Raw genomic sequence first — 27,862 nt, 5'->3', positions numbered from 1 at the left:
CATTTTCCTGTCTTCTTCTGAGCCCTCCAGACTGTTCCAACCTCTGCCTGTTACCCAGTTCCAAAGTCGCTTCCACATTTTTGGGTATCTTTTCAGCAGCTCCCCACTTCTGGTACCAATTTACTGTATTAGTCCATATTCATGCTTCTGATAAAGACATACCCGAGACTGGATAATTTGTACCGAAAAAGAGGTTGGATGGACTTACAGTTCTACATGGCTGGAGAGGCCTCACAGTCATGGTGGAAGTCAAGCAGGAGCAAGTCACGTCTTACATGGATGGCAGCAGGCAAAGAGAGAGAACTTGTGCAGGGAACCTCCTCTTTATAAAACCATCAGATCTCATGAGACTTATTCACTATCATGAGAATAGCATGGGAAAGACCTTCCCCCATGATTCAGTTACCTCCCACTGGGTCTCTCCCACAACACACAAGATGAGATTGGGTGGGGACGCAACCAAACCATATCATATATGTACTGTTTTTTTGAGAGACAGTGTCTTATTGTTGCCAGGCTGGAGTGCATAGCTCACTGCAGCCTCAAACTCTTGAGCTCAAGTAGTCCTCCCACCTCAGCCTCCCAAGTAGCTGGGATTACAGGCACACACCACCACACACAGCTTATTTTTACTTTTTTTTTTTTTTTTTTTTTTTGCTAGAGATGGGGTCTTGCTATGTTCCCCAGGATGGTCTTGAACTCCTGGCCTCAAGTGACCCTTCCACCCTGGCCTCCCAAAGATACAATTTTTTTTTTTTTTTCTAGCAAAGAACATTACTTTCTTAGACCACTTCTAACACTAATACTAGCAGGTGGCTCTTTTGGGCTTTCTACACAAAGAAGCATACTATTTTCTCTTTCAAGTGTTTTTATATTGTGACTTCTGATTATGCTGTGAATGTCTTAAGATTCTTTTTCCTTTGTTAAACTTTTATTGGCTTATAACATACTGTAGAAAAGTACACAAATTATAAGTGTGCCTCTTGTAATTTCTGCATAACCACCACCTGGATCAAGAAGTTAAATGTTATGAGCACCCTAGGGCCAGTTCTGTGCCCCTCATCACAATACCCTTCCTCACTGTCCTGACTTCTAACACCGTAGATTTATTTTGCCTATTTTTGATACTTCTAAAACTGGAATCATATAGTATGTACCCCTTCGGGTATGGCTGCTTTTCAGTTCACTGTATGTGTTTGAGATTTACTTAGGATGTTGAGTGTAACTGTTCCTTTTCATTGCTATATAATATTCACTGTATGCTTATGCTGTAATATTTTTTTATCCATTCTGGTGTTGATGGACATGAGTTGCTGAACATATGCATGTATATATCTCTTGGTTAGGTAGCTAAGAGTGTAATTGTTGGATCATAAATTATATTTACTTATGTCTAGAAGATATTGCCACACTGTATTTCAGAGCAGTTCTACCTGTTCATAAGTTTGGATTAGTGGGAGTTGGTTCCTAAATTTGTATACAAAAACATTTATACACACACAAAGCACACTATATATGCATGTATAAATGTGTATATATTAATAGATACCATCATACCTACATTCAGTTCATCCTCTTATGAAACCTTTTTTTCTGGGATGGGTAAATGTTTGATCCTTAACTATGGTACATGTTTTCAGGGACTATTCCATATATGACACTGATTTGCTTAGTAGGATCATTTTGTACACTCTTTCACTTTCCCCCAATGAGCCGTATTAGAAATCACCTGGGCTGGGTGCATTGGCTCACACTTGTAATCCCAGCACTTTGGGAGGCCACAGTGGGTGGATCGCTTGAGCCCAGGAGTTTGAGACCAGCTTGGGCATCATGGCAAAACTCTGTCTCTACTAAAAAAATATACAAAAAATTAGCCAGGCATGGTGGCACACACCTGTATTTCCAGCTACCTGGGAGGCTGAGGTGAGAGCCTCAGAGCCTGGGAAGTCAAGGCTGCAGTGAGCCATGATTGCACCACTGCATTCCAGCCTAGGCAACAGAGTGAGACCCTATCTCAAAAAAAGAAAAAAAAAAGTCACCTGGAACAGAGCCTCTGAAAGCTAAAAGAGTCTGTCCACTATATAGAGTTTCGTGAATTAAACTAGTGTCCAAAGGATGGTCCATTAGAGACCCTTCTGCTCACAACTGAAAGTCTTAAGCATCATAAATTCAGTTTCCCTCTAAAAAATTGGCTTGCTCATCAATCATTGTTACCCTCAATGGGTTCTGTTAGGAAAGCTGGGCAATGCTCCTAATAAAAGCAGAGTGTATTAAAATCTTTTAAACTGAAAAGCTTGCATCCAGTACTTGGTCCAAAATCAGCATAACAGAACCAGAAAGTTTGGTTAGGAAAGACGAAGCAGGAAAGCCATTATGTACTCATAGTAGGTTCAAATTGAGCCTGACCAAAGATATAAGAAGTAAGTAGTTGAGAGCCCAGACTGGAACTTAATTTAACTTTGGAATGAAGTATTTGATTCTCCTGTTAAGGATCTTCTAGAATCTTTCTGATAACTCGATGGCTTAATACTCCTTTTTTTTTTCTTTTTGAGACATAGTCTCACTCTATCGCCCAGGCTGGAATGCAGTGGCACGATCTTGGCTCACTGCAAGCTCCATCTCCCAGGTTCACGCCATTCTCCTGCCGCAGCCTCCCAAGTAGGTGAGACTACAAGCGCCTGCCACCATGCCCGGCTAATTTTTTGTATTTTTGGTAGAGACAGGGTTTCACCGTGTTAGCCAGGATGGTCTCGATCTCCTGACCTCATGATCTGCCCGCCTCGGCCTCCCAAAGTGCTGGGATTACTCCTAATAAAAAGTGCCAGGTCTTTTAAGTTTTGTTGCTTCCAAAGAAAAATTGGAGCTGCCTTAGATAACAATCTTTTGCCCAATTGATAAGCACCATTAAATGTTCGTTAAATGAAAATAGCCAAACTTTTAAAAAGCCTAATATGGCCTAATATGTCTTTTTTTTTTTTTTTAGAAGGGGTTTTACTCTTTCGCCCAGGCTGTAGTTCAGTGGTGTGATCATGGCTCACTGCAGCCTCAACCTCCTGGGCTCAAGTGATCCTCCCACTTGAGCCTCCCAAGTAGCTGGGACTACAGGCATGTGCCACCATGCCTAACTAATTTTTAAAATTTTGTGTAGAGATGGGGTCTGCTATGTTGCCTAGGCCGGTCTTGAACTCCTGGGCTCAAGTTATCTTCCCACCTCAGCCTCCCAAAATGCCAGGATTACAGGTGTGAGCCACCATGCCTGGCCTAGTAGGTCTTTAAAAATGGCTCAGAAGCTGAATCTGGTAATTAAAATGGCAACTGTATGTATACATGTTTTACAGAAATCATGAGTAGGACCCACAGAACTGTTTTTTCCTTAGATGATGTCTCATGCTGAAGGACAACAAAGAGACTTAATTAGACGAATTGAATGCCTTCCTACTTCTGGCCATCTTAGTTCCTTGGACCAGGATCTCTTAATGCTCAAAGCTACTTCCATGGCAACTATGAACTGCTTAAATGACTGCTTTCATATTCTCCAGTTACAGCATGCATCACATCAGAAGGGCTCATTGCCTTCAGGTAAGTTGTCGATTAAAGGTAGGGCTTCACAATGAAGGCCAACACATGGAAAGGACTGCATTTGTTGTAATTCTAATTTCAGAAAATCTTAATATAAAAAAAGGAAAAGAAAACCAGAGCCTGTTGGTTTTTAATTATCATGCTGATGTTATACAAATTCTTAATGATTGAATCATTTTTTTGAATCTAAAATGATTTTAGGACTGATGTCTAATGTCACTGAACATTCCTGAAGATACCTCAAGCGCAACATGTCAAAAACTGAACTCAAAATGTGTATTTCCTATATTTCTGTTAAAATTGGTGGCATCACTGTCCATCTGTTCTTCCAGTTGACCAAAGTAGAAACCTTGACATTATTTTTTGAGTTTTGGCTTAGTCCACTGTCATTATTTTCAAGTATATAAAAGTCTATCAGTCACTTTTCAGTTTGAAAAATAATGTGTAGCTAGGCAAGGTGGCTCATGCCTGTAATCTCAGCTACTTGGGAGGCTGAGGCAGGAGGATCCCTGGAGCCCAGGAGTCCAAGGCTGCAGTAAGCTATGACCCCACCACCACACTCCAGCCTGGGTGACAGAATAAGACCCCATTAAAAAAAAAGTGTATAAGGACATATATATATCTATATATCTATATATATAGATATATAGATATATAGATATACACACATATGTATATGTCCACTATTTGAGAACACCTATTTGTTGAAATTAATTGTGCTAGGGAAATGTTATTGCACGGGACTACAAAAAATGAGTCTTTCTATAAATAAGTTGCTCATCACATTGTATGAGCAATAACTTAATAATGCTAGTGATGATAGTAACTTAATACCTTACATCTCATTGTTCTCTTATTTAACTAATTCACCTTACTTATAAAAGAAAGGTATTTTAGGAAGGTAGAGTCTCTGCTCAGGAGACAGTTTTCCTTAGTCAGATGGATATAGGATGGACCTCATCCTCGCGTGTGCCTAAATTCAACAATTCCGACCAGCAAACTGTTTTTAATGGCAATTGTAGATGGTAGGTTAGGGCAATATTGAGAGAGGCCAATCAGTTATGTATGTTCCTCTTAAAAAATTCATAGTCCACTTAGGGAAGAAATATGTAAATAGTAAGTATAAAATAATGTGTAGGGGCCAGGCGCAGTGGCTCACACCTGTAATCTCAGCACTTTGGGCAGCCAAGGCAGGCAGATCACCTAAGGTTGGGAGTTCGAGAGCAGCCTGGCCAACATGGTGAAACCCCGTCTCTACTAAAAGTACAAAAATTAGCTGGGCGTGGTGGCAGGCGCCTGTAATCCCAGCTACTCGGGAAGCTGAGGCAGGAGAATCGCTTGAACCCGGGAGGCGGAGGGTGTAGTGAGCCGAGATCATGCCACTGCGCTCCAGCCTGGGTGACAAGAATGAGACTCCATCTCAAAAATAATAATAATAATGTATAGGGCGCTACTACCAAAAGGAACAAACTGTGGAAGAATAGCTGAATGGCTGAAGCAAAAAAAAAGATAATGCATATGGTGCTACTACCAAAAGGAACAAACTGGGAGAATAGCTGAATGGCTGGTAGAAACAGTTCTGAGAAAGGCACAGAGAAGCTGCAAAGACCGATTAGTTTAGGAGTGAGAGGTAGAGGAAAGGGCATTCATAGTTTAGGAGTGAGAGATAGAGGAAGGGGCATTCCAAAGTGATTTAGAAGAGTCTAAATTGTGAGTTGTGAACGTGAATTCATGACTTGTAGGAATTGTAAGTGGTTCAATGTAAATTCTCTCTTCTTACAAAGCAACATACTCCTTATAGAAAATACTGTAGAGTCAAAAGAAGAAACAAGAAATATGCATTGTCCTACTAACCAGAAACCATCACTATTGATACATTAGTATACTCCCCATCCCAGGTTTTCTCTTTTTTCTTCTTAGTTTTTGTTTCTTTTGCCCTGTTGTTGGAAAATATGTTTGTATCTTTTTTCACTTTATATCAAAAATGTTTTCCAATCATATGCTATTGATAAATTTGCTTAGTATTTATATTCCTTTGAGGAGACAAATGTATTTTGGTTTACTTAACTATATCCCTGTGTTGAACATTGGATGAGTTAGGCTTAGCTATGAAATTTGGGTTAATTCTAGTGTTGGTAATCATAATTCTCAGTCAAATGAAACAGTTTTGTTTCCAGTTTATACTAGTTAATTATTTGCTTATTTTTAAGACAGTATATTATATATTTTTTATTTTTTAATTTTTCTCACTCTGTTGCCCAGGACGGAGTGCAGTGGCGCCATCATGGCTCACTGCAGCTCAACCTCCCAGGCTCATGCTATTCTCCTGCTTTAGCCCCCCGAGTAGCTAGGACTACAGGCACATGCCACCATGGCTGGCTAATTCCTTTTAGTTTTTGTAGAGATGGAGTCTGTCTGTGTTGCCCAGGCTTACTTAATTTTTTAAAAGTATGTCAAGTAACACAGTCCTAGATATTAGATGCTCAATAAATACTTGATTAATTAAATACTAAATTTCATTTGTGGCAGAGCATGGTGGCTCATGCCTGTAATCTCAGCACTTTGGGATGCCAAGGCAGGCAGATTGCCTGAGGTCAGGAGTTCAAGACCAGCCTGGCCAACATGGTGAAACTCCGTCTCTACTAAAAATACAAAAATTAGCCAAGCATGGTGGTGAGCACCTGTAGTCCCAGCTACCCGGGAGGCTGAGGCAGGAGAATCACTTAAACCTGGGAGGTGGAGGTTGCAGTGAGCTGAGATCACACCACTGCACTCCAGCATGGGCAATAGAGCGAGACTCTGTCTCAAAAAAAAAAAAAAAAAAAAAAGACAATACATTTCCTACTCCTACATTTCTGCTGCAGTAGTCTGAGCATCCCTTATTATAGCACTCTATAACCAAGCTTCTGTGAAACCTAGATCAGCCGCTGAAATCAAATGGAACATTTTCCATTATTGATTAGGCATAGAATTCACTTTGTTAAGCTAGTTGAGGGTAACAAGAGACATTTGAATCATTAACCGAGAAGATGACAGGTCTCCAAATGTGACCACTGTCTTCACTGGGTCAGTTATTATTTATTCAGTAGAAGAGTCTTTAAGTTGTATGGGGCTTTTAAAAAATGATTTCAAAAAAGGACATGTATTTGCAATTCTTAAATTAGACCCAGGGGATTATTTTGATTGGTTAGACAATTGTTGCTGAGAGTAAGACTCAATCCCAAATTGAAACAAATCTTACTGTTTCACAGTCCTAGACTCCTCCTGTAGCTGTGCCTCTCTAAAGCCTAATTGCATACTTTTTAATCAGTAGAGGGACAAAGACAGCAAATCAACTGTTAGGTTGGGAATATACTTCGTGATTCACAGACTTGTCCAAGAAGTAAATTCAGTCCTATTCAGGGTTGATTTCTTTTAAATAGTATCTGATATCAAGTTGCAAGTTGCTGTGTTATAAAATACCCAATCATGGTGCTCATGCTAATGAGATATAAGTGGCTGTATTGCAGGGTCTCCTAACAGGTTTAATTGCTTTTAGGCTTGTAGGCTCAAAACAAAATTGTTAAAATCCACATCTGCCGAACTTTCTGGATTATGAGCAAGTTTCAGCGAAAGTTTTCTCTTACTCCATCAGGAACGACAATCGAGTGGTTAGAACCAAAGATATCTTTATCAAACCACTATAAAAATGGAGCTGACCAGCCCTTTGCAACTGAGCAAAGTAAGCCGGTGGCAGTCCCAGAAGAGCAGCCTGTTGCAGAATCTGGACTATTAGCAAGGGTAAGGTAATATAAAAATATGGTTTTGATGTGAAAAATTAGGTATCACTGACAAAGGGTGAGTTTTCTTTTCATTGTCAGGGCATGCACATCAACTTAACACCTGAGCAACACTCTTGAAGATTCTAAAACATTTCGAACTGCATTGTTTTTGAAGAGGTCTCTTATATTAAACTTGTTGAATTTTCCAGGTTAAGTTATATGCCCTTTTAACTTTTAGTTTACTTTTGCTTGATAAAAATATATTTTAAAAATTGAAATTTATGTTTTTCTTTTTCTAGAAAACAACTTATCTAATGAGATTTGCACAATGTTTATCTCTTATGTTTCTTAACCCATTATCTTAACATTATTTATTATTGTTTATAATCTTAAAAGTTAAGTCTTTTTCATAGTAAGCACTTTACCAAGCCGGTTGTTTCAAGTATTACCCTACTTAAAATAGCACATAATCTTAGGGTTTATATTTTTATAAACTATTATTTCACATTTCTTAGAAGCTGAAGAGTGTTTTATTCTATTCATAATCTACCACTGTAAGAAATCATATTGATTTTTTTGCCTTTTGTGTTCACATCTGTTATTTTAAGCTATTTTTACTTGATAAGCATTTTCCTATGTTGTACTGGTCTGTATAATTAAAGGTTGAAATAGTCTATTGAGTTAATGTCCCTATTGTTGAATATCTAGATTGTTTGGAGGGTTTTTTTAAAATTATAAATAACACTTTATTATCTTGTTTCCAACTTTTTCTCCTTCTTTTTTTTTTTTGAGACGGAGTTTCGCTCTTATTGCCCAGGCTGGAGTGCAATGGCAAGATCTCAGCTCACCGCAACCTCCACCTCCAGGGTTCAAGTGATTCTCCTGTCTCAACCTCCCTAGTAGCTGGGATTACAGGCATGTGCCACCACGCCCTGCTAATTTTGTATTTTTAGTAGAGATGGGGTTTCTCCATGTTGGTCAGGCTGGTCTCGAACTCTGGACCTCGGGTGATCTGCCCGCCTCAGCCTCCCAAAGTGCTGGGATTACAGGTGTGAGCCACCGCACCCGGCCTTCTATATATTTTTTTAGGTTATCTCTTTAAGTTATATTACCAAGTAGCATTACTGAGTCAAAAGTAATGCATAGTTTATGTTACTTTATATATTCGTAAATTACTTCTTAAAAGAAATGTATGGCATAGGGACTTCCAAAGTTGGCAAAAGTTTTGGCTTGATAAGGCAGGCATTGCAGGCAATGGTTGGCAGGGGAGAAGAAAAAACAATAATGTATAAAATGCTTTTTTCTCCATAGCTGTTTGACTAGCTCATTTGTAGAATCAGCAGTTAGTAAGCATTTATTAAGCTTAGTATGTGGCAAGTACAATGCTAAGAATTAAAGGATAGGCAAAAATTAGAAGATACAGGTTTTTCACTGAAGAGGCTTATAATCTGCTTGGAGTCACAACATACACACTAAAATGATGAGATGATAATATAAAGCAATATACTTTTTTTCTTAATTGATACCATGTAGGCTATTGGGATAGGGGCATTCAGAGAAAGGAAGAAGACATTGAGTCGGGTACATGAGGAATGCTTTGGGGAGAAAGTGGGATTGGAATTGGGCTTTGAAAGGAGACAGGATTTGAAGGGAGGAGGAAGAGAATGGGAATCTCAAGATGAAGGACTGACACTAGCAAGGATCCTAAGGCATGTGTGTTTATTGAAGAGAAAGCTTGCCTGGTAATTTTGAACCCAGGATATGCCATTCACTAACATGTGGACCAATTAATTAACCACTCTTAGCTTCAACTTCCTCATCGGTAAGGTAGGGATAATACTACCTTGTAAGATCTTTATGAGGATAAAATGAATTTAGTAGAACACCTGGCTTATGGAAAATGATCACAGTATTTTTGGATTTTACAACTCTGAATGGCACTATTCATGTTGTACTCTGTGGAATGAAACTTCTAGGAGCACTGCTCCATAGAGTGCAGTGTAAATTGTGCCTCCAAATAACATAAAAATAATGCAGAAGGGTTTAATCTTAATGACAATAGCGTCATGATCATGGGGAAGAATGTACTATGTTTAAGAAGATAGGTACGGGCCGGGCACGGTGGCTTACGCTTGTAATCCCAGCACTTTGGGAGGCCGAGGCGGGTGGATCACGAGGTCAGGAGATCGAGACCACGGTGAAACACCGTCTCCACTAAAAAAATACAAAAAATTAGCTGGACGTGGTGGCGGGCGCCTGTAGTCCCAGCTACTCGGAGACGCTGAGGCAGGAGAATGGCGTGAACCCGGGAGGCTGAGCTTACAGTGAGCCGAGATTGCGCCACTGCACTCCAGCCTGGGTGACAGAGCGAGACTCCGTCTCAAAAAAAAAAAAAAAAAAAAGAAGATAGGTACATGATACGCGTTGGAATAAAATGTGAATTGATTGAAGGATATGGAAGTAGACATGAAGGCAAATGAATAGATTATGTGCATTTCAAATGAAAAATCAATTGGATTTGTGACTCACTGGATGTAGGGTTGGATCAAGTCAGGTCCCAAGTTTTTGAGCCTGAATGGTTAGATAAAATTGTATTGTCATTCACAAAGGAAAATTAGGAAGAAAGAGTCTTTTGAGAAAAAAGGTTTAGTATAATTATAAACATGTAAATTTTACATGAGAGGAGGTTATGTGATTATAAATGTGTATAAAAAACAATTAAGGGGCCGGGTGTGGTGGCTTATGCCTATAATCCCAGCACTTTGGGAGGCCAAGGCAGGTGGATCACTTGAGGTCAGGAATTTGAGACCAGCTTGGCCAACATGGCAAAACCTCATCTCTACTAAAAATACAAAAAGTAGCCAGGTGTGGTGGAGTGTGCCTGTAATCCCAGTTACTTGAGAGGGTGAGGCAGGAGAATCGCTTGAACCCAGGAGGTGGAGCTAACACCACTGCACTCCAGCCCAGGCAACAGAGCAAGACCCTGTTTCAAAAAGAAAAAAGCAATTAAGGGACTGGGCATGGTGGTGGGCGCCTGTAATCCCAGCACTTTGAAAGGCCAAGGCGGGTGGATCACTCGAGATCAGGAGCTTGAGACCATCCTGGCCAACATGGTGAAACTCCATCTCTACTAACAATACAGAAGTGAGCTGGATGCAGTGGTGCACACCTGTAATCCTAGCAACTCTGGAGGCTGGAGGAGACATTCTTCACTCCTTTTGAAAAATTCTGTTTTCCCCCCCAAAAAGAAAAATAGTTCCTATGTGATATATGTGGCAAAACTGCAATATGTTCAATATCAACAATAATGGGGCTCTCTGAAGGAAATTTATACCATGGCCAAAAAGTTGTATTTCTGAAAGATTTTTGCCCTTACTCAGATTCACTTAGGTCAAATACAAATGTCTTCAAGTCTGATATTTGTTCTTTTGTCCTCAATGGATACGAATAGGTAGTTAAAATACTAGACTTTTGCTTTGTTTTCCATCAAGGAGCCTGAAGAAATAAATGCAGATGATGAGATAGAAGATACATGTGACAGCAAAGAGGATGACCTGGGAGCTGTAGAAGAACAACGCAGTGTCATCCTACATCTCTTGTCACAGCTTAAGCTGGGCATGGACTTAACGAGAGTAAGTAATGGCATAAGCTGGCTATGGAGATGGTTAAGGGCTGTACCAGTAATTGTTCATGTTTATGTCAGGACTTTTTATTTATTTATTTACTTTTTAAATTTAAATTTAAATTTTTTTTTGAGACGGAATTTTGCTCTTGTTGCCCAGGCTGGAGTGCAATGGTGCGATCTCGGCTCACTGCAACCTCCACTTCCTGGGTTCAAGTGATTCTCTTGCCTCAGCCTCCTGGGTAGCTGGGATTACAGGCGCCCACCACCACACCCAGCTAATTTTTTGTATTTTTGGTAGAGATGGGGTTTCACCATGTTGGCCAGGTGGGTCTTGAGCTCCTGACCTCGTGATCCTCCCACCTCAGCCTCCCAAAGAGCTGGGATTACAGGCATGAGCCACCGCACCTGGCTGGTCTTTTTATTTTTTGTGATTTTTATTTTTTATTATTATTTTTTTAGTCTCCTGATCAGCATTTTTTATTTTCATAAAAAATGGCTTTCTTGGCCAGGCACAGTGGCTCATGCCTGTAATCAAGCTGGCCTTGAACTCTTGATCTCAAATGATCCACTCTCCTCGGGAGGTCGAGGTGAAACCCATCTCAGGAGGCCGAAACAAGTGGATCACTTGAGGTCAGAAGTTCAAGACCAACGTGGTGAAACCCCAACTCAGGAGGCTGAAGCAGGCAGATCACTTTAGGTCAGGAGTTCAAGACCAGCCTGGCCAACATGGCAAAACCCCGTCTCAGGAGATGGCCGAGGTGGGTGGATCACTTGAGGTCAGGAGTTTGGGACCAGCCTGGCCAATGTGGTGAAACCCCGTCTCTACTAAAAACACAAAAATTAGCCGGGCATGGTGGCCTGTAGTCCAGCAACTTGGGAAGCTGAGGTGGGAGGATCACTTGATCCTGGGTGGTGGAGGTTGCAGTGAGCTGAGATTGTGCCACTGTGCTCCAGTCTGGGCAACAGAGTGAGACTCCATCACTAAAAAAAAAAAAAGGCTTTCTGGCTTTCTTGTGTAGCAGGAAGTTGTCTGGCAAGAAATACCAATTGTCCTTGAGTTTCAGAACAAAATTAAAGGAGTCCATTGGTATACTATACTGGAAACTGTAGAGAAAATTATGTAATCCTACAAAACTGTGAAAGGCATTGACACTTCACTTACTTCCCACATGCGGATCATACATTTGGGGTATTATCTATAACAGGAGTCTGCAGACTTTTTCTGTAAAGGGCCAGACAGTAAATATTTGCAGCTATGTGGACATAGATCTCTGTTGTAGCTATTCAACTCTGCCTTTGTAGTATAAAAGCAGCCATAGACAATATACTGGATTGGGCATGGCTGTATTCCAACAAAACTTCATTTACTAAAACAGGAGGCCAGATTTAACCCAAAGACTACAGTTTGCAGATTCCTGGCCAAAAGCTTTGCTTCCTTAAGTGTGATCTGAAGACCAGTAGCATCACCATCACCTGGAAACTTGTTAGGGATGCAGAATCTCAGGCCCCAGTCTCAGACTTAGTGGACCAGAATCTGCATTTTAATAAGATCCCTGATGATTCATATATACATTAAAGTTTTAGAAGCACTAATCTATAGTTTCTAATTTTAGGCCAGTTTTCTCTGTTCCCAGTTTAACTAGTGTGCCTTAATTTGTCTTAACAATTAATCCATGACATTAATTTAAAAAGCCAATCAAGTTCAAAACCTATATATGTCAAATATTTATTACTGTAGGATTATTTACTCTGAATTACTGATGAAACAATTTTGCATTAGTATCGAATTTCAAAATTGACTTTAGGAGGTAGATGTCAATTGGAGATTTTTTTGATGCCATTGAAGGTAGATTTAAAACATTGTTTCCAACGAACTGTTCATCTGAAAATATAACTTAAATAGAAATCATAAGAAGCAGACATTTTAGGAATTAATAAAGAAGCCCATAAAGCTTTCATTATTTATATAGCTTCAGTATTTCAACTGGGAATCATTTCTGTTCTAGAAATATTTTCATATTAATGGTTCAGAAAAGACCTCATAGTTGTGAAATTGGTTAAAAATGAATAGTCTTCTGAAGGGGTTGTTTGGTATTAGTTAGCATGGTGTTTGCAGTCCCTGAGTAGATTTGCATTTATAAGGCACAAGAACAGCATTGAGGTTTATGAGGCATAAGAGCATTTGAAAAAAGTGTGCATGATAGTAATCCACATGGTAGAAGTTCTCTCATGGCATGAATAACTGCATATACTATACTTTCTCCACATTTGTACCTTGTTGATTAAAAAGTTGTATGTGGCTGGGTGTGGTGGCTCATGCCAATAATCTCAGCACTTTAGGAGGCCAAGGCAGGTAGATTACATGAGCCCAAGAGTTCGAGACCAGCCTAGCCAACATGGTGAAACCCTGTCTGTACCAAAAAATACAAAAATTAGCCAGGCATGGTGGTGCACGACTGCAATCCCAGCTACCATGTGGCTGAGATACAAGAATTGCTTGAACCTGGGAAGTGGAGGTTGCAGTGAGCCAAGATTGTGCCACTGCCAGCCAGCCTGGTCAACGGAGCGAGACCCTGTCTCAAAAAAAAAAGTTGTATGTGTTACACATATATTACGTTAATATTAACCAACCACAAATTAAGAACATCTATACAACATTTAATGGAATGATACTTTTCAGGCCATATTAAAGAGCCTGGTGGCTGGATGCCATGGCTCACGCCTGTAATTCCAACACTTTGGGAAGCTGAGGCAGGTGGATCACTTGAAGTCAGGAGTCGGAGACCAGCCTGGCCAACATGGTGAAACCCCATCTCTACTAAAAACAAAGAAATTAGCCAAGCGTGGAAGTGCACACCTGTAATCTCAGCTGCTTGGGAGGTTGAGGCAGGAGAACCGCTTGAGCCCAGGAGGCAGAGGTTACAGTAAGCTGAGGTTGTGCCACTGCACTCTAGCCTGGGCAACAGAGCTAGATTCTGTCTCAAAAAATAAACAAATAAATAAAAATAAAGAGCCTGGTGACTAAACTGCAGTCACAGCTACCTCTTATCTAACAATAACACTTAATTAACAAATATTTACTGGGCCCTTGTTATATTCCAGACACTGTGCTAGGTCTTGGGACAGGAACAAATAAGATAACCATGGTCCTAGCCTTCATGTTGTGAATAAGTAATATGCATTTTCCTACTGTTCATTTTGTTTCTTTTTAAATAATATTATGAAATAAGTATAAACACAGAAAATTTTAGAAAACCAAAGAAAATCTATCGTTTCACTACCCTAACATAATAGAGCTCTCTCTTTTATCTTTCTTCACATTGTCATAGTTTATATACAATTTTGTTTTACTTCCTTTTTTCAGTTAATTTTTGTGTGTATGAAATGTGTTAAACACACAGAAGACTGAATGGAATACATATAAACATTCAAAGAAAAAAGATAAAATGAATACCCACGTATCTACCTCTGACATTAAGTTATAGAACATTGCCTGAACTTGGAATCTCTGAGTTCCCCTCTAATTTATAGTCCTCTACTTTTTCCTCCATAAAACAATTTACTTGATTTGTGTGTTAATTATCCCTCTACTTTTTGCTATAGTTTTACTGCTTTTTTATACTCCATAATGATGTTTAGGAAAAAATGAATAGCTAACATAAGCTTAGCATAAGGAAAGGACTGTGTTACCATTTGTAGAAAGCAGCTCCCAGAAAAAGACAAGTTCAACATTTGAGTCTCTGGCTTTAGCTTTTTATAAGTTATTGAGAAAGTTTAGCAGAGCCCTTTCTTGTGAAATTATAAGGCAAAGTTGTGAGTCCTGTAAAATATACATCCTAGAGCATTTGGTGTGAGTCAGCTACAGGAGGAATGTGGACTGGGGGAGTGAGCTGCTCAGTATTTTCAGTTTCAAAGCAAACTGTGACCTACCTCCAACTCTCAGGAATAGATTGAAGTCAGAAGGCTTCTGTCGGGGAAATGAGCATCTTCAGCCAATCCAGACAGCAGAACATGGAGAGGGGAGTAAGAACTTCACCAGCAGATAGTCAACACAAGCCAAATACAGATACCCTTGGGATCAGTTTCACTAGGTTATTTTATCCTCAGGTTTGAAAAGATGATACAATGGCAGCATGAAGCGTGTGGATGACAGTCTTCAGTATGTCTGTCAGTTGAGTCACATCACTCTAATCTGGACCAGGATTTCCTTTAGCTTTCTCTTTGGCTAAGTCTGTTTACTGTATCCATTTCTTCTTTCTTGGTTGCCTCTCATTTCGTTGGAATTTATCCTCCATTATTTCTCAGAAAGATTTGTAAGAAGCAAATGTGAAAATGTGTGTTTGAAATGTCTGTGTTTCCCTCATGTTTCATTGCTGGTTTAGGTAGAATTTGTTACATGTGGCCAGGTGCGGTGGCTCACGCCTGTAATCCCAGCACTTTGGGAGGCCAAAGCAGGCAGATCACTTGAGGCCAGGAGTTCGAAACCAGCCTGGCCAACATGGCGAAATCCCCTCTACTAAAAGTACAAAAATTAGCCAGGCATGGTGGCACATGCCTGTAATCCCAGCCACTCAGGAGGCTGAGGCACAAGAATCACTTGAACCTGGGAGGTGGAGGTTGCAGTGAGCTGAGATGACGCCACTGCACTCCAGCCTGGGTGACAGGGCGAGACTCTATCTCTAAAAAAAAAAAAAGAGAGATAATATCTCCATGCTACAGGGTTCTAATGAAAAGACTGAAGTCATTCTGATTCCTGATCTTTTGTTTGTGACTTGTTTCGTATGTTTTTCTCTCTAAAATTGTTTAGAATCTTCTCTTGATCATGTCTTGGTATTGTGACATTGATGTAGGTTTCTTTTATCCATTGTATCTGGGCACTTGGTGGGCCTTTTCAGTGTGACAACTCATGTTTTTGAGTTCTCTGAAATTTTCTTGAATTATTTCTTTGATCATTGTATTAGGGTTCCTAGAAGGACAGAAATAATAGGATAGATGTATATATAAAGGGGAGTTTATTAAGGAATATTGACTCACACAGTCACAAGGTAAAGTCCCATAATAGGCCATCTGCAAACTGAGGAGCAAGGAATCCAGTCCAAGTCCCCAAACCTCAAAAGTAGGGAAGCCAGCAGTGCAGCTTTCAGTCTGTGGTTGAAGGTCCAAGAGTCCAAAAGCGAAGAACTTGGAGTCCGATGTTCAAGGGCAGGAAGCATCCAGCACAGGAGAAAGATGTAGGCCAGAAGACTCAGCAAGTCTAGCCCTTCCATGTTCCCCTGCCAGCTTTTATCCTAGCAGCTGATTAGATGGTGCCCACACAGATTGAGGGTAGGTCTGCCTCTCCCAGTCCACTGACTCAAATGTTAATCCCCTTTGGCAACACCCTCACAGACGCACCCCAGAACCGTACTTTGCATCCTTCAATCCAATCAAGTTGACACTCAATATTAACCATCACAATGATTTTTCTTTCTTCTATTTTTTTTTTGTTTGTTTGTTTTCTCTGAAATCCTTATTATATGGCCATTGAACTTCCTGGTCTGGTCTTTTATTTTTCTCTCGTACTTTTCTTTTTCTCTCTTTGTCTGTCTTCTGTGTTTTGGGAGATTTCCTCGCCTTTTATCTTTTAACTCTTCTTTTGACTTTTAATTATTGTAATGTTTTTAAATTTTCTGATTTTTTTAAAAAGCATTCTTGTATGTATATAATATCTTCTTAATTCTCTGAAGATATTATTTTTTATTTTTGTTTTTTCCCCTCCTTTGAGGTTTCTGTTTCCTCCAAATCTGTTTCTTTATTTTGTTCTTTATATTCCTAGTTAGAGGTTTTCTCAGAAATCAGTATTTCTTTTCTGCTCACAATTAAGTTTAGGGAAACTAAAATTTGATTTTAAGCTTTAACACGTAGGTGGTGCCTGTGTTTTTCATTGTCCCATAATCTGGATGGGCCATTTCATCTCATACTTGGTGAGTCCAAAAGGAGTTAAAAAGGAGAAGAAGGCTGCATGAGAGAGGGTGTTAATAGCTAACATTTAGTTTATATGGAGTTATTAAATGCCCTTGTTGTATATCACTTGGTATCCACTCTTTAGAATTCCTTACTATTCTCCAGTCTAGAGAATAGACCACCTTGTTTATCCAGAGGCTAAACCTCTAGACTTTGAGGTCCAAGAGGGTAGTTACTAACAGTGTGGAGCTGAGGGTTTGAGTTAGGCATCTAATTGCTTTCCATACCGATTTTACTCAGTTATTTTTATTTTATCATTTCTGTGAATCCCCAGATCCAGAGGTACCTAATGCTATTAGCTCCTGAGCCTTTTTAGGAATCTGTGCGTATTGTGACTTACTGCCTAAGTTTCAGCTTTCTAGTTAGGAACTCTCAAAATTTTGTTGTGTTTTGTCTACTTTCCTGGTATCTCTGGGTTTGTCTTTATATGAAGTTAATTTAATTTCAGTGGAATTTCGACAGAAAGTGAAATTAAGATGCATATGTTCAATTCACCAGCTGAACCTGCAACATCCACTGTCTTTTGTATTATTTGTATCATCTTCAAAACCATCTTTTTAAATGACTGTAATAGTCAATTAAATGAAAGTTGAAAGTTCCCTACTTCAGTTGGCTAGAACCATAGTTTAAAATGCAGGTTGTTATAATTATTTTTTCACATTGCTTTTCCTTCATTCAATTATTTATTCCCTAAGGCTAGATTCTTGGAATAATAAGTACTAGGCTAAATGGGTAAGAACATCTTAGGGCTTTTGAAAAATACTGCCAGATTTTGCTTTCTCAGACGTTTAAACCATTTTGCAGTGCCTCTCCCAACTCTGCTTTAAGTAAAATATTTAATCTTTCTTACACTTACCTAGTTTTAAGTATAAAAAGTTCTCTTATTGGAAATAGTTCTCTTGTGCTTAAGATTAAATATATGCTGCAGTTTTTGCTTTGGTCTGTGACCTCTTTAGTCTGTTCTCAGGGAATGACATTTATTGACTCTTCTCATGTCTTGGTCATTCATCTACAATTTAATTTTAACATAGGAAAGGAGCAAAGTCATGGCTAACATTTACTTTGAGTTTTAACGTCATTTCCCTGGTGATAACTTTCATCCAGTCTAGAAGTTTGAGGATTTTTTTGAAGTTTCTTCTGACCCTCTTGAATTTATGTTTAGTCTTTGGCAGATTTGTGTTTCCTTTTAAGAATGCTTTTTTTTTTTTTTTTTTGGTTAAGATAGGGTCTCACTCTGTTGCTCAGGTACAAGTGCAGTGGCACAGTCATGGCTCACCGTAGCCTCGACCTTCCAGGCTCAAGTGATCCTCCCACCTCAGCCTCCTGAGCAGCTGGGACTACAGGCACAAGGCACCATGCCCAGCTAATTTTGTATCTTTTGTAGAGACACGGTTCTACTATGTTGCCTCGGCCGGTTTCGAACTCCTGTGCTGAAACAATCCTCCCAACTTGGCCTCCCAAAGTGCTGTGATTATAGGCATGAGCCACTGCGCCTGGCCAAGAGTGCTTATTTTTTAATGTGACTAAATACTTTTTCTTTGTGACTTTGTTTTTAATACCTATCTAGAATGAAATGTTTTCAGAGAGAGAATAATTGTCTACAGATATGCTACACATGGATTAAATTTCCCCTCTTTCGTTGATTGTTGTTTTAGGTGGTGCTTCCTACATTTATCCTAGAGAAGCGTTCCTTGCTGGAAATGTATGCAGACTTTATGTCTCATCCAGACCTATTTATAGCCATCACGAATGGAGCCACAGCTGAGGACAGAATGATTCGCTTTGTTGAGTACTACCTTACCTCATTTCATGAAGGCCGTAAGGGAGCCATTGCTAAAAAACCATACAATCCTATCATTGGAGAAACATTTCACTGTTCCTGGAAGATGCCAAAAAGCGAGGTAGCATCCAGTGTTTTTAGCAGTTCTTCCACCCAGGGAGTCACAAATCATGCTCCTTTGTCGGAGGAGTCTTTGAACCAGGTGGGATCAGACTGTTACACAGTCAGATTTGTTGCTGAGCAGGTTTCTCATCATCCTCCAGTCTCAGGATTTTATGCAGAATGTACAGAGAGGAAGATGTGTGTAAATGCGCATGTCTGGACTAAGAGCAAGTTCTTAGGCATGTCAATAGGCGTGACAATGGTTGGAGAAGGTAAGTAGAAAAATTATTTTATATATATATATATATATATATATATTTTTTTTTTTTTTTTCCAAGCAGAAACAAAAGTTTATTTTAAAAGATTTTAGAACAGGAAAGAAAGGAAAGTTCACTTGGAAGAAACCCAAGCAGGCACGTGAAGGTCAAGTGCCTGTTTTATAATTTTTAATATCAAATTACAATCTTAAATTTAGGAACCCTAGATAAATATATTAACTCTAAGTTTAAAATATTATGTTACTTTTTCGCTCCAATTCCTAGAGTGTTCCAGAATGCTTCTTGGGGGGATGGGAGGAGTATATCTCTGAACTAATGTAAATTCTCTTTTTAAATTATTTTTTTCTGATTTTAAATATTTCTTTTCGTTTGTTTTCTTTTTTTTTTTTTTTTTTGAGATGGAGTCTCACTGTGTCGTCTAGGCTGGAGTGCAATGGCGCTATCTCAGCTCACTGCAACCTCTGCCTCCCAGGTTCAAGTGATTTTCCTGCCTCAGACTCACGAGTAGCTGGGATTACGGCACCTGCCACCATGCCACCACACCCAGCTAATTTTTGTATTGTTAGTAGAGATGGGGGGTTTCACCATGTTGGTTAGGCTGGTCTCAAACTCCTGACCTCTGATGATCCACCCACCTCGGCCTTCCAAAGTGATGGGATTACAGGCATGAGCCACCGTGCCTGGCGATTTTAAATATTTCTTATCAAATATTTGGAAAACTAGAAAAGTACAAAGCAGAAAATGAAAGCTTCTGTAATGCCTGCATCCATATTTATATATAATTTAATATTTTATACTTTTTCTGTGTGTATGTTCATACTTTTCGCCTTATAAAATTAGAATTAATAATATATAGTTTTGTGTCCTGCTTTTTAAATTAAATATATTCATTTTCTCATGTCATTGATAAAACATATTTTAATGACTGCATAATATTCTATGAAATACATTTTCCGTCTTTTATTTAAACATTTCCCTTTATTTGGACATTGAGGTTGGTCCCAAATTTTTATTATTATAAAAATCACAAAAAAATCTAGGTAAATCTTTTTTTTTTTAATTTAATTTTTTTTTTTTTTTTTTTTTTTTAGAAACAGGGTCTTGCTCTGTTGCCCAGGCTGAAGTGCAGTGGCATGGTCATAACTAACTGCAGCCTTGACCTACTTGGCTCAAGCCATTCTCCTGCCTCAGCCTCCCAAGTAGCTAGGACTACAGGCACGCACCACCATGCTAGGCTGATTTTTTTAATTTTTATTTTTAGAGACAGAGTCTCAATATGTTGCCCAGGCTGGTCATGAACTCCTGGGCTCAAGTGATCCTTTGGCTTCCACCTCCAGTCATTAGCCTGTAATCTCAGCACTTTAGGAGATGGAGGCCAGAGGTGCTATTCATAGAATATTTAGGTGCTATTCATAGAATGTTTAAAAATATATACTGATAAAAGTTAATTCTAGTCGGGCACGGTGGCTCACACTTGTAATCCCAGCACTTTGGGAGGCCAAGGCAGGCGGATCACGAGGTCAGGAGATCGAGACCACGGTGAAACCCCGTCTCTACTAAAAATACAAAAAATTAGCCGGGCGTGGTGGCGGGCGCCTGTAGTCCCAGCTACTCGGAGAGGCTGAGGCAGGAGAATGGCGTGAACCCGGGAGGCGGAGCTTGCGGTGAGCCGAGATCGCGCCACTGCACTCCAGCCTGGGCGACAGAGCGAGAATCCGTCTCAAAAAAAAAAAAAAAAAAAAAAAAAAAGTTAATTCTACTTCATCAGAAGATTATGAAAAAATTATTTTTGGAAATACAGTGTTTTTTGACCAAGAATATGAAACAAAAACAAAAATCACAGAAATTATTGAAGAGTTAATGAAAATATAATGATAGGAAAAAAACTACCACTTTTTATGTTAAAGGAAAACTCTCATGCAAAGAACACTTTGCTCTGAATGTCATCTTACAATGTAAGCATGGCATCATTAAGCCTATCGCTCTAATATTTTGAGATTGTGTTATAGTCGTTATGAAGAAAATATCCTCTTTTTCAGTTTTCCCCATTTTTAAGTTCTGTTGTAATATGTCTTACCAATTTCCAAATAATATTTCAAGTTAATTACAACTTTTATAACATTAGAAAGTACTCTGTGTGTGTGTGTGTGTGTGTGTGTGTGACACGGTCTAGCTGTGTCACCCAGGTTGAAGTGCAGTGGGGCCATCTTGGCTCACTGCAATCTCTGCCTCGCAGGCTCAGGCCATCCTCCCACCCCAGCTTCCACAGTAGCTGGGATTACAGGCCTGCACCACCATGCCCAACTAATTTTTGTATTTTTTGTAGAGATGAGATTTTTGCCGTGTTGCCCAAGCTGGTCTCAAACTTATGAGCTCAAGTGATCCACCCACCTCAGCCTCCCAAAGTTCTGGGATTACAGTTGTGAGCTACTACACCCAGCTGAAATCATTCATATTTTATTAGTTAAAAAAAAAGTTTGCTACCCTTCGTTATAAGCTCTGTAGCATTAGCCTTAAGCACTTCATAGATCAATTTGCTTATATTATAAGTGAAAAAAAACTGAAGTCTAGAGGTGATGAGACATGTCTAAGGTCATAAATGTTAAGGAATAGACACATTTAGAACCATATTCTTTGACACTCTCCCAAAGGACAGTTACTCTTACCAGTTCATGTAACAGTAAGAATCTGGAAATAGTAGCCTCTCACACTGCAAGAAAGGAAATACTTCAAGAAGTGAAGAAAAGCTGAGCACAGTGGCTCACACTTGTAATCTCAACATTTTGCTGGGCCGAGGTGGAAGGATAGCTTGAACCCAGCCAGGGGTTGGAGACCAGACTGGGCAACATAATGAGACCCTATCTCTACAAAAATTAAAAAAAAAAGTTAACTGGGCATGGTGGCTTGCTTCTATAATCTCAGGTACTTGGGAGACTGAAGTGGCAGGATCACTTGAGCTCAGGAAATTGAGGCAGCAGTGAGCCATGATCGTGCCACTGTTCTCCAGCCTGCATGACAGAGGAGAACCTTGTCTCAAATGTAAAAATTTTTAAAAAGAAATGGAGAAAAGCATTCATATCTTAACCATGCTTTGATTATAAAGGAGGTATGTAAATAATTTTTATTATGCTGCTACATATTAATGGAATATATTGGAAATTAAATGGTTATCGATATCCTCAACAGAAAGCAAGTAAAAATCAGGAATGGGGCCGGGTGTGGTGACTCACGCCTGTAATCCCAGCACTTTGGGAGGCCGAGGTGGGTGGATTACCTGAGGTCAGGAGTTCGAGACCAGCCTGGCCAACATGGTGAAACCCCGTCTCTACTAAAAATACAAAAAAAAGTAGCCAGGCGAGGTGGCAGGCACCTGTAATCCCAACTACTTGGGAGGCTGAGGCAGGAGAATCTCTTGAACCGGGGAGGCAGAGGTTACCATGAGCTGAGGTCATGCCATTGCACTCCAGCCTGGGCATCAAGAGTGAAACTCCGTCTAAAAAAAAAAAAGACTTATAATATATACAAGTATGTTGTCTGTCATCTGACAGCTCTCATTATGTATAAATATAGCCAGAAACATGTTTTTTATGAAATGGCTCAATAAACCTTAATTTATTGTTGCCCTTTGTGAAGACTATTAAGAGCAATACAAAAAAAAAATAGTTGATGTTGCTTTGTGTAAGGTTCCTTTAGAATCTCATTTTGTCTATTCACTTATCCTAAAAATTAACTATATTAAAATATTTATCATACACTTGCCCTTATTTGTGAACATTAAGAACTGAGTGCTTAACGAGCATTTATTAAGAGGGAGATGCCATAAAAGTTTGGACTAGTACTATGTATCCACTTCAATATGTGGTCTGTTGATGACACAGGTAATGAGTTTAGAAGGTTAGTAATGTAGCTCAAGTATCCTTAGTATCCCTTAATTAATATACAGTGATTATTTATTAATATAGTCCCCTTTTTATAAAACCTTTTAAACCATCTTTAATTAGCATCACTTAATATGGAACAAGCTCCTTTCTCCATTAGAATAATATTTGTTTGAAAACCACCACTATTATCTCTTCTAGCTTCACCATAAATATAATTTGGCAAACAAAATTATTAGGACCATAGTTTTTATAATCAAACATTTTTTTCTTAATATACATAGAATAGAATGAAGTACAACTTTTTTCCCATTATACTATCTTAGATCAATGTCTATGACTTTATAACATTGAACATCTAGTTATTCCCAAACTGCTAAAAAGTTATTCATAGTAATGATAAAATTTTAGCATACCATTGTCTTAAACTCTGACTGAAGGCCTTTTCTATTTTTATTTTTATTTTTATTTTGAGACAGAGTCTCACTCTGTCACCCAGGCTGGAGTGCAGTGGCACGATCTCGGCTCACTGCAAGCTCCGCCTCCCAGGTTCATGCCATTCTCCTGCCTCAGCCTCCTGAGAAGCTGGGACTACAGGCGCCCGCCACCATGCCCAGCTAATTTTTTTGTATTTTTAGTAGAGATGGGGTTTCACCATGTTGGCCAGGATGGTCTCGAATTCCTGACCTCGTGATCCACCCGCCTCGGCCTCCCAAAGTGCTGGGATTACAGGCTTGAGCCCCCGCGCCCGGCCGGCCTTTTTTAAAAAATTATTTTTAGGGATCGGGCACAGTGGCTCACGCCTGTAATCCCAGCATTTTGGGAGGCCGAAGCAGGTGGATCATGAGGTCAGGAGTTCGAGACCAGCCTGGCCAACATGGTGAAACCCCGTCTCCACTAAAAACACAAAAAAAATTAGCTGGGTATGGTGGCGGGCACCTGTAATTCCAGCTACTTGGGAGGCTGAGGCAGGAGAATCGTTTGACCCAGGAGTCGGAGGTTGCAGTGAGCGAAGATCATGCCACTGCACTCCAGCCTGGGCAACAAGCACAAAACTCAGTCTCAAAAAAAAAAACAATTATTTTTAGGAGCATTAGAGGAAACCCTTGAAATGTTTCCACTGTAATATTTACTGGGCCCATGAACCTCAAATTGACAGAAAGGTCATAGTGAAAGTAAACCTGATTCACTATTGCCTGGTAATGTTGTCAGATATAGTTATAAATGAAGTCAATTTCACTGAAAGTTAAATGAAGGTTAGGAAAAATAATGATGCTTATTTACTAGACAGGAAAAAAATTAATAATGGATTTTTTCGTTAGCTGTTTATTTAAAAAGATGTTAACCACCCTCATGTTTTCACATTCAGGTATCCTTAGTCTGTTGGAGCATGGAGAAGAGTACACATTTTCTCTACCTTGTGCATATGCTCGGTCAATTTTGACTGTTCCTTGGGTAGAACTGGGTGGCAAAGTCAGTGTCAACTGTGTAAAAACTGGATATTCAGCCAGCATCACTTTTCATACCAAGCCATTTTATGGTGGCAAACTGCATCGGTAAGAACATTTTAATGATTATCTGGTTCTTATTCTTCCACTTTGATTTTGTATTACAACTCCTTTTCCTTTTTTGCTCTGTTTTATGTGAAGGTGGATTTGTATTAATGTTTATTTCTTGTTTAAAATATTTCATCTTTTAAGGCATTCTGAAAATCATGCTGTATTTTTAAAGGTAGTAACATTAAGATATCTACTCTTAAAAATTTTCCTGATGAAGTAACTAGTGAGCTTTATAGTAGAATTTCTAACAAATGAACATGCAGTCTCTGGCCCAATTCTGCCTTTAAGGGATAGAGATTTGGATCTGGACCTCAGTGAAGGCAGCTATAGCTACAAGTTAGGGTGGAAATATATCTAATCATGAAGAATGGTTCAGGAAGCACAATGATTAAAGCCAGTGTATGTGCTTCAGTAGATGCTTAGGTGGAAGCAACTTGCAGTGATAAATTTCCAGATCCAGCAATTCTTATTGTCAATGATATTGATGTATTTCTTTTTTTGTCATTTGTTTTTTTGAGACAGAGTCTCACTCTGTCACCTAGGCTGGAGTGCAGTGGCACAATCTTGGCTCCTTGCACCCGCCTCCTGGGTTCAAGCGATTTTTGTGCCTCAGCCTCCCAAGTAGCTGTGATTACAGGTATATGCCACCATGCCTAGCTACTTTTTGTATTTTTAGTTGAGATGGGCTTTCACCATGTTGGCCAGGCTGGTCTCGAACTCCTGTCCTTAAGTGATCTGCTTGCCTCAACCTCCCAAAGTGCTAGGAGCCACCACACCTGGCTAATATTGATGTATTTCTTAGTCACATGTGATTTTTTAGTCATGGGTGGATCACCTGAGGTCAGGAGTTTGAGACCAGCCTAGCCAACATGGCGAGAGCCCGTCTCTACTAAAAGTACAAAATTAGCTGAGTATGGTGGCGCATGCCTATAATCCCAGCTATTTAGGAGGCAAGGCTAGAGGATCACTTGAATCCGGTAGGCAGAGGTTGCAGTGAGCTGAGGTTGCGCCACTGCTCTCCAGCCGGGGTGACAAGAGTGAAACTCCGTCTCAAAAAAAAAATTTGGCCAAGTGTGGTGGAAGGTGCCTGTAATGCCACAGGAAGCTGAGGCAGGAGAATTGCTTGAACCTGGGAGGCAGAGGTTGCAATGAGCCATGATCATGCCACTGTGCTCCAGCATGGGTGACAGAACAGGACTGTGTCTCCAAAAAAAAAAAAAAAGCGAAAAGAAATAGACTTCCCTATTCTTTTTTTTTTTTTTTTTTTTTTAAGAGACAGGATCTCCCTATGTTGCCCAGGCTGGTTTTGTACTCCTGGGCTCAAGCAATCCTTGGCTTCCCAAAGTGCCAAGATTACAGGCATGAGCCACCATGCCCAGCCAGCTTTCTTATTCTTGACACCTTTTCTTCTTTGTGCTTACAAATTATTGTAACTAAGGTCTTCTTCATGTCTTTATTTAATGCCCATGCCTCCTTCCTCAGACATACCCTAGTTTTTTTAACTGCTCTCTACAGTTGGGACAGACACATTATCTGCTGTCTGCATTTGGTATAAATATATTATATTCTACCTGTCTTCCCTTACTCCCTCGTTTTGCACATCTATCTCTGATGCAGCCAAGTGAGCCTACTTAACTGTTCCCCATTCTCATGTTCACCTTCTGTTCCCATTTTCCACACTCACTTTAGTATGCCTATATATATAGTGTGTGGTATAATATCATAAAGATTTTAGGATATGTAGGTGTGTGTGTGTGTGTATATATATATACACACACACACACACACACATACATATATGCTTTTCTGCATACTAGAGATACAGAGAAATAAAAACAAAGACTATCTTTGCCTACAAGAAGCTTTCAGTCTGAGATTATAATCCAGGATACTATTTTTGGAAAGTATTTGTAAGGCTTTTAGGAAAAACTCATATATAATAGTTAAAAATAAAGTCTGTCATAATACCATAAAGATGGGTAAGGACCATGGTACTGTGAAGCTAGGATTAGATGATTACTATAGCTAAAAAATCAGTTTTTAGTTCTGATTCGTCTGTTAAAGCAAATAAAGAAACATGATGCTCAACATACTTCCCAAAGTCTGATAAAGGCAGCATATCACTTTTTCGAGATAGACAAACTATTTTCCTGGCACTAAATTCTAAAGGGATTTGTTGCATGTGTCCTTACATAGTGATATCGAGTAACATAATAGACAGTGTCTTCTTCAGTAGCTCTCCATAAAATTTAATTATGCTTCATGTGAATTTTTTATATATACCATCAATGAAACCCAAAGCTAACTTTCAGTCAATAAAATATTTTCTGTTTGAAGCTAAGTTAACATAACCAGTGGTTTTCTGGTATCTCAAGGAGCTCTTAGAGACAGGATCTAGAAAATCTAAAAGGCTGACTTGTCAAGTTTTTAAAAAGCGAGAAAGCATATGTTTTATTATTTATCAATTATTCTCACTTTAGAGATGAATGGGACAACAATGTAAGATTTAGCAGTTTGCTAACTGTCTTAAGGGCAGCATATTCTGTATTCTATGTCATTTATTGATACAACAAGATGTACATAGTTGAGATATTGTAGATTTGGTCAAGAAACCTTTTCTTCTTTGAAAATAAAATTTTAATTGCATTCTCACCCGCATATAGAGCCATCTCATTTCCATAAGCCTGAGTTGTGGAGAAAGGGAAAGTTTTTGTCAAGGAGAAAATTCTGATCTGCTCAAATCCTAGGCAAGTGCTTTGTTGAAATCTTAGATTTCTGTGTTAGAAATATTTTTTATCTTTAAGACAGCCTTTCAATTGCCTCAGTCGTAAAGGATCCAGAATTTGACTTGGATTTGGAGAACTTGCCTGATGGTTAAGATATTAGCACCTAGATAGCAACCACAAGAAGCCAGTACCTTAACCTGTTAAAGGGAATTATTTAATATCTTATTTTTGAATATTTAACTTTGGTTTTGGCAACGTTTATATAACTGTTTTTTATAGGATATAATTAATCATTTGGTAAAATTGCTTCTTAAAACCATTCTTGGCCAGGCGTGCTATCTCACGTCTGTAATCCCAACACTTTGGGAGGCTGAGGCAGGAGGATCACTTGAGGTCCAGAGTTTGAGACTAGCCTGGTCAACATGGTGAAACCCCGTCTTTACTAAAAATACAAAAAATAGCCGGGCATGGTGGTGCATGCCTGTAATCCCAGCTACTTGGGAGGCTGAGGCAGGAGAATTGCTTGAGCCCGGGAGGCAGAGGTTGCAGTGAGCCAAGATGGCGCCATTGC

At 39.3% G+C, this 27,862-nt stretch overlaps 1 protein-coding gene across 1 annotated transcript in view; it reads left to right on the top strand.

The window, feature by feature from the left end:
• The window catches only part of OSBPL11 (oxysterol binding protein like 11), a 70,871-nt gene that overhangs the window by 27,570 nt on the left and 15,439 nt on the right, over positions 1-27,862 (top strand). The window contains exons 6-10 of the mRNA XM_003275556.4: positions 3,378-3,579; positions 7,214-7,359; positions 10,832-10,972; positions 18,624-19,122; positions 24,376-24,562. Coding sequence (XP_003275604.1) covers positions 3,378-3,579; positions 7,214-7,359; positions 10,832-10,972; positions 18,624-19,122; positions 24,376-24,562 — 1,175 coding nt within the window. The remainder of the gene's footprint in view (positions 1-3,377; positions 3,580-7,213; positions 7,360-10,831; positions 10,973-18,623; positions 19,123-24,375; positions 24,563-27,862) is intronic.

This window comes from Nomascus leucogenys, chromosome 21, assembly GCF_006542625.1.
Source record: "Nomascus leucogenys isolate Asia chromosome 21, Asia_NLE_v1, whole genome shotgun sequence".
In the NCBI taxonomy this organism is placed as follows: Eukaryota; Metazoa; Chordata; class Mammalia; order Primates; family Hylobatidae; genus Nomascus; species Nomascus leucogenys.
This window is presented reverse-complemented; position numbering and strand designations above follow the sequence as displayed.